A 7,199-nucleotide genomic window follows, 5' to 3' on the forward strand; every position below is an offset into this window, starting at 1 on the left:
GGTGCAGGGCTGGATGAACACAGCAGGCCAAGCAGCATCATAGGAGCTCTGCTCCTATGATGCTGCTTGGCCTGCTGTGTTCATCCAGCCCTGCACCTTGTTGTCTCGGATTCTCCAGCATCTGCATATCCTACTATCTCTCTCCATTCAGGAGATGTCCATTTTGTCCTGCTATTTTTAGCTGCACTGAAATCAGACTGACTCTACAGTCCATCAGCTTCTGTTTAACACTTCTCACTTAATGCACTTCCTCGACTCTATGATTTGCAACTTTTAAAAGTGCATCAAGAACCATTACGTTAATGTCTGTCAAAACTCTATTCTAGTTCCTGTTGTTTCTTGTTGCCGTTGCTTTGAGGGTGCAGATAGATCTCAGTGGCCATGTTTAATGACAACACCTTATCTCCTATATTGAGAAAACATACTCTGTCATTATAAAGTCTGCAGTCTAGGTTGTTTATCTACTCATTGGCTGGAAATGTTATGGAGCTGATCTGTTAAATTCTTTTTTTGTGTGCATGATTATAATTTTTATTTTTCTTAACTTTTATGGTTACCAATTAGTGCCCTGTAGTGAAAACACTTGGCCTGGATACTTGAGGGAGGCTGGGAGGGCACAGAGGTGCAAGGTGATAAACTTGGCAAGGATAGCCGTGCAGAATTCCTGCTGAGTTTTAATTACATTTCTCTTGCCTTCTCCCGAAGCAGCTGGCCAAATTGACAGCTTGACTGGCTAACATGTGGTAAGGCAACCCTTGGGAGAGAGTGGGGTGGGGGGGAGGTGCAGGATTAAAGCATCGGCAATGGAAGAGAAAGGGAGGTGGCTGTTTTCAGTGCATTACAGATCGAAGTTGTCAATGTTGTGTTAGTTGTACTGACAAGGTTAAGGATAAATAGTTGGAGGGGATTGAATGATCAACTAACTTGGGTACATACACCAAGTCACTGCTGGGATGCTGGTAGATAGGAGGCAGAGAAAGAAAAAGCTGCACACTACAAATAAACTTAGTGTGAAGAAAAGGATTTGTGTCTGGTGTCATACTTCACCATCTGGCTTGAATCTAATTAACGGCAATCAGTGGGGAAAGCCAAAGGCTTCTTTGAGTGTGGGGGAGAAGCACTCCTGTTTCCTCCCAGCCTACAAGGTGTGCTGTAAAATGTACATAACTTTCTGAGTTGGTCCCTGCCAGCTCCCTCTCAAGACTAGGATTCCTCAGCCTTGGAAGCCAAACCAGCAACTGTCGAATTCAATTCCAGCTCCTAAGCACATTGTCGCAGTCTGATTGAAAAATGTTTGTGACTTTTCTGCACTAAGACCCTTGTATGCCTGAAATCCACTACCATAAAAATTCTAACAAGCATATGAACAGTGGCTTGGGACATTTTTACATTTTTCGCTCCATGACCATTTTCCCTCCATTGCAGGAATGTGAGGGAGGTTAATATTGAGACCGTTTTATTCATTCTTGGGCACCTTGTATCAACCTTAAATGTCCCTGGTCAGATACAGTTTGGATTATTTTTGTGAACTATTCCTCCACTCCCACGGTTAACCTACAACCCCAACTTTCCAAGAGCATCCAGTATGAATTTTTAAGATTTCTCATACCAGCCATCATTCGCTAAATGAGTTTGCCAATGTAATGCCAGGCCATGATGAATTACTGTCAATTTTGTGCCACTTAATGGACTTTCACCCAGATGAGGATTGAAAGGACTTGAGCATGCAACTTGTAAGGCCCAAGAGGGAAAATCAAAGCCACTTCCACTTCCTTCAGGTGAAAAAAAACGTTATATGCGTATTAACTGCTTATGGTTCATTAGCTTCCATTGAGTGGCAATCATTCAATGAATATTTTATTGTGTGTTTTCCTTTTTAACTAAAACATTACGTTATTATCTTTGTAATTAGCCAAAGCCAACCAAAGGTCGGATGCGGATACACTGCTTGGAAAATGTGGACAAAGCTCTTCAGTTCCTGAAAGAACAGAAAGTGCACCTGGAAAACATGGGGTCACATGATATTGTTGATGGGAGCCACAGGCTTACACTTGGTCTCATCTGGACCATCATCCTTCGTTTCCAGGTTAGTAACATTTTAAAGGAATCACATAGGTGTAGAAACAAGGGGCTAATAAGTGACTGTATAAATCGTGGAGTAATAGATCACATGATGATAGGAAGCTTTGAGAACAGTTTGGGCTTCATGCCAAGTCCAAGTGAATGTGGCTATTAGAATGTGAAGAAACATTTAATTTGAAAAAGACCTTAGACTCAAGCAATCTCTCTTGAATAATGTAGTGCACCTAACCTGGTTCAGTATTACAACTGCAGAGTATGTATGTGTGTCTCCACATAAGGGTTCCCAATTCTCCAGGTTTTGCTGGGTGATACTGCCAGTATTCGTGATTTATTTCTTGGGTTCTGTTCTTTGCAGCTTGGACAAGAAACTTGCTGTAAGGCCAAATACGGACCACGTCCAGTAAGGTTCCCAGCTCAGAGTAATCACCTTAGAATCCAAGGAGTTAGGGACAGAAATGATAGCTTTTAAAAGTGGCACCAACTGGAAGCCTGACTCTGTAGTGCAGGATTTTTGGTAATGTTGTCAGGGTGGATAACACCAGAATATAGAATTACCACCAATTATAGTAAGATATCAACACATTTTATCTCATGTGACTCATTATGTTAGACACTATCAGTGAATTATAATGTTGTTGTTTGTAAAGGGATCCTGAAAACTGCTGGCGTTGATGCTAGTTATGAGGGCAGTTCTGAGGAGTTACTGATTAATTACTGAACCAATCAAAGTTACTCACATCTTTGGCTCCCCCTTTATATATTGTTCCTTCGTCTGTGTTTTTCATTCGTCCCACACTCTCTTTCCCTCTCTTCCTGCCCAGTGTTCCCCCTTTCTCTCATTTATTCCCAGTCTTCAGTACTTAAGTCAGCCAACTTCAGTTGCAGCTTATATTACAGAAATTGCCTTGTTTATTCAGATTTCCTGAACTTGAAATATGGATTAGTGTAGCTTTTCTTTTTCTGTTGTAAAGATATGAAAGACAAAATCCTGAAAGCTCTTTAATGGGGCTTTGAGGAGATTTACTTCAATTGTCTACGTAGTCTACTAAAGAGCGTCCATCAATCTGTCCTTTCAGATCCAGGATATCACCGTAGAGACGCACGACAACCGTGAAACACGTTCAGCAAAGGACGCCCTCCTACTTTGGTGCCAGATGAAAACAGCAGGGTAAATTATTCTAACTGTTCCTTTCTCTTTTGCTGAGCCCTTTAACCGGCCAGTGTAAGCAACTGTTTGAAAACATATGCTCTGATATTTTTATTTGTCAAAACTGTAAAGTGGTTACTTTGAAAATAAAAGCAATTTTTTGAGATGTTCTTTTCTTTCTGAATTCCCTAGGTATTCCAATGTCAACATAAGAAACTTCACGTCAAGTTGGAAGGATGGAATGGCATTTAATGCCCTTATCCACAAGCACAGGTAAAGTGAGGCAAAGCCCAAGCCAGCAGGGCGAGGGAATCTGAGTGCAGGGGAGGAGGCCGGGCATTGGTTGCAGAAATTGATTTTGAAAACGTTAGCAGAACTCGAGGCAGGCGAGTCGCAGGGAAGCAGAGGGAAGTGAAAGAGGTCACAGCAGAGGCATTAACCACAGTAGGCTGTATTCAATGAAAGCGATGCGGTTCTCAGCAGCTTAGTGGAGAGTTGAGAAAGGACCCACGTGGCCCCATTTAGGGAAGGCCTGCTGAATTAACCAGACAAATGGGATCAAGGGACCCAAACACAGAGGTCTTGCTCACTAGTGGTTGCAGTTGGTCGTTGAGAGGCCGGAGCTCTATTGTATGGCAGTGCCGTTCAGTGGCCCCACCCCTCCCTTCTAAAGCTGGTCTCTTGATCAGTCAATGAGTACCTCTGAACAAAGGACCCCTCCTGGAAACCTGCAAGCATCCTGCCTCAAAAAGGTTTGCTTGCCATGCTCCTAGCCTGGCAAGGCCCTTGCTTGGAGATGGGTGAAGACTGACGGCCCATTTTCTTTTAAGGGCTTCAGCTGGCAGTGGTGTGGGCATGCCGTCCATGTACCTTGCTGGAATACACTGAATTGGGGAGGAGTTTGAAAGGGCAGCAGCGTACCCAGCCATCACCCTCTTGACTGATTAAATGGCCGCCTACCACAGCATTCATTATAGGGGAGAGCATTAGATTCTGCCCAATCATTCCAACATCTCAGATTTGCCAATGTTTCCAGCAGAAGGGAGATTTAGCTAGCGTTAAGCGCAGAATTCAAAACCAAATTCAAGTATTTTACGACGTTTGGGATAGTCAAGGACAACTTGTATAGATTCAAAAGGATAAGTTCAAAGTACTAACATAGAACGGTGCTAAATGGGACAGACCGATCAGATCTAGCAACTCGAGACTGGGCATCTATGGTCTGGGCTGTGGTCAAATAGCAGCAGTGGTATTGTACTCCAGCACAATCTGCAACCTCATAGCCCGGCATATCCCCCTCTCAACCATTACCATCAAGCCGGGGGATCAACCCTAATTCAGTGGAGCGTGCAGGAGGGCGTGCCAAGAGCAGTACCTGGCAGACATAAAAATGATCAACAGATCAGATCTGAGCCCTCCGGCCCTGCTACATCCTGTCGTGAATGGTGGTGAGAAATTAAACAACTCACTGGAGGAGGAGGAGGCTCCACAAATATCCACATCCTTAATGATGGAAGAGCCCAAAAAAGTGAGTGCAAAAAGCAAAACTGTAGCAATCGCAGCAATCTTCAGCCAGAAATGCCGAGTGGATGAAACATCTTCGCCTCCTGCAGTGGTCCCAGCATCACAGATACCAGCTTCAGCCACTTGGAGACAGTAAGGACCATAGATGCTGCAAGCTAGAGTCAATAAATGTGGAGCTGGAAAAGAACAGCTGGTCAGTTGGAATCCGAGGAGTAGGAAAGTCAAAGTTTCGGCCCGAAACGTTGACTTTCCTACCACCAGTCTTCAGCCTATTCAGTTCAGTCTCCGTGATATCAAAAAAATGGTTGAAGGCACTGGATACTGTAAAGGCTATGGGCTGTGATAATATTTCAGAACTTGCTGCTCCACTAGCCAAGCTCTTCCAGTAAAGTTACAAAACTGACATCTAGCCATCAATGTGGAAAATTGTCCAGATATGTCTTGCACACAAAAAGCAGGACAGATCCAACCCGGACAATTAGTGCCCTATCATTCTACTCTCGATCATCAGTAAAGTGATGAAGGTGTCACCAACAGTGCTATCAAGCAGCTCCTGCTCAGCAATAACCTGCTCAGTGACGCCCAGTTTGGGTTCTGCCAGCGCCACTCAACTCCTGATCTCATCACAATCTTGGTTCAAACATGGACAAAAGAACTGAATTCCAGAGGTGAGGTGAGAGTGACAGCCCTTGGCATCAAGTCTGCATTTGACCAAGTGTGGCATCAAGGAGCCCTAGCAAAACTAGAATTGATGGGTATCAGTGGGCAGACTCTCCTTGGCAGATAGGAGGATGGCTGTGGTTGTTGAATGTCAGTCATCTTAGCTTCAGGATATCTCTACACGAGTTCCTCAGGGTAGTGTCCTAAGCCCAACTACCTTCAGTTGCATCATTAATAATCTTCCCTCCCTAAATCAGAAGTGGTAATGTTCACCAATGATTGCACAATGTTCAGCACTAACCTGGTCAGTGACGCCCAGTTTGGATTCTGCCAGGACCAGTCAGCTCCTTACCTCATTACAACCTCATCTCCGCTCCAGTGCGTCTCTGCAGGAGTTCCTCAGGGTAGTATCCTAGGCCCAACCATTGTCAGTTGCATCATGAATGACCTTCCCTCCATCATAAGGTCAGAAGTGGGGATGTTCGCTGATGATTGCACAATGTTCAGCACCATTCGTGACTCCTCAGATACTGAAGCAGCCCATATTCAAATGCAGTAAGATCTGGACAATATCCAGGCTTGGGATGACCAGTAGTAAATTGCCTGGCATTTGTGTGGAATGAATGCTATGACCATCTCCAATAAGAGACAATCTAACCACGGCTCCTTGACTTTCAATGGTGTTACCCCTAACCGAATCTTCACTATCAACATCCTTGGGGTTACAACTGACCAGAAGCTCAACTGGACTCGCCACATAAACACAGTGGATACAAGAATAGGTCAGAAGTTAGGAATACTACGGTGAGTAACTCACCCCCTGCCTCCCAAAAGCCTGTCTATCATCTGCAAGGCTCATGTCAGGAGTGTGACGGAATATTTCCCACTTGCCTGGATGGTTGTAACTCCAACAGCATTCAAGAAGTGTGACGCCATCCAGGACCAAGTAGCCCACTTGATCAGTACTACATCCACAAACATCCGCTTCCCCCACCACCAATGTTCAGCAGCAGCGGTGTGTACTATCTACAAGATGAACTGTGGAAATTCACCAGTGATCCTTATACAGCACCCTCCAAACCTGTCACTACTTCCACTCAGAAGGAAAGGGCACCAGGTACATGGGAACACCACCACCTGCAAGTTCCCTTCCAAGGCACTTACCATCCTGACTTGAAAATATATCACTGTTCCTTTACTGTCGCTGAGTGGAAATCATGAAATTCCCTTACTAAGGGCATTGTGGGTCAACTCACAGGACGTGGATTGCATCAATTTAAAAAGGCAGCTCACAAGGATCTTATCGAGGGCACCTAGAGATGGGAAGTAGTTTCTGGCCAGCCAGTAATGTCCACGACCCATGAATGAATAAAAAAAGTACAGCGCAGGAACAGGTCCCTTTGGCCCACCATGTCTGTGCCACCCGTGGTGCTATTCTAAACTAATTGCATCTGCCTGCACATGGTCTGTATCCCTCTATTCCCTGCCTGTTCATGTGTCTGTGTAAAGGTCTCTGAAACTTTGCTATCATATCTGCTTCTACCATGTCCTTTGGCAGCATGTTCCAGGTACCACCACCTTCTGTGTGGGGAAAAAAGCACATCTCCCTTAACCTTTTCCCCACTCACACTAAATGTATGCTCCCTAGTATTTGACATTTCCACCCTGGGGAAAAAGACTCCAACTATCCAGAGATAGTAGGAACTGCAGATGCTGGAGAATCTGAGATAACAAGGTGTAGAGCTGGATGAACGCAGCAGGCCAAGCAGCATTAGAGGAGCAGGAA

General features: G+C 44.7%; 1 protein-coding gene across 1 annotated transcript in view; it reads left to right on the forward strand.

Moving 5' to 3' along the window:
- Positions 1–7,199, forward strand: part of LOC109925377 (spectrin beta chain, non-erythrocytic 1) — a 138,532-nt gene that overhangs the window by 59,211 nt on the left and 72,122 nt on the right. Inside the window, exons 4-6 of the mRNA XM_048600444.1 lie at positions 1,913–2,086; positions 3,159–3,250; positions 3,422–3,502. Of these exons, the coding sequence (XP_048456401.1) occupies positions 1,913–2,086; positions 3,159–3,250; positions 3,422–3,502 (347 nt within the window). The remainder of the gene's footprint in view (positions 1–1,912; positions 2,087–3,158; positions 3,251–3,421; positions 3,503–7,199) is intronic.

This window comes from Rhincodon typus, chromosome 8, assembly GCF_021869965.1.
Source record: "Rhincodon typus isolate 14 chromosome 8, sRhiTyp1.1, whole genome shotgun sequence".
Lineage (NCBI taxonomy): Eukaryota > Metazoa > Chordata > Chondrichthyes > Orectolobiformes > Rhincodontidae > Rhincodon > Rhincodon typus.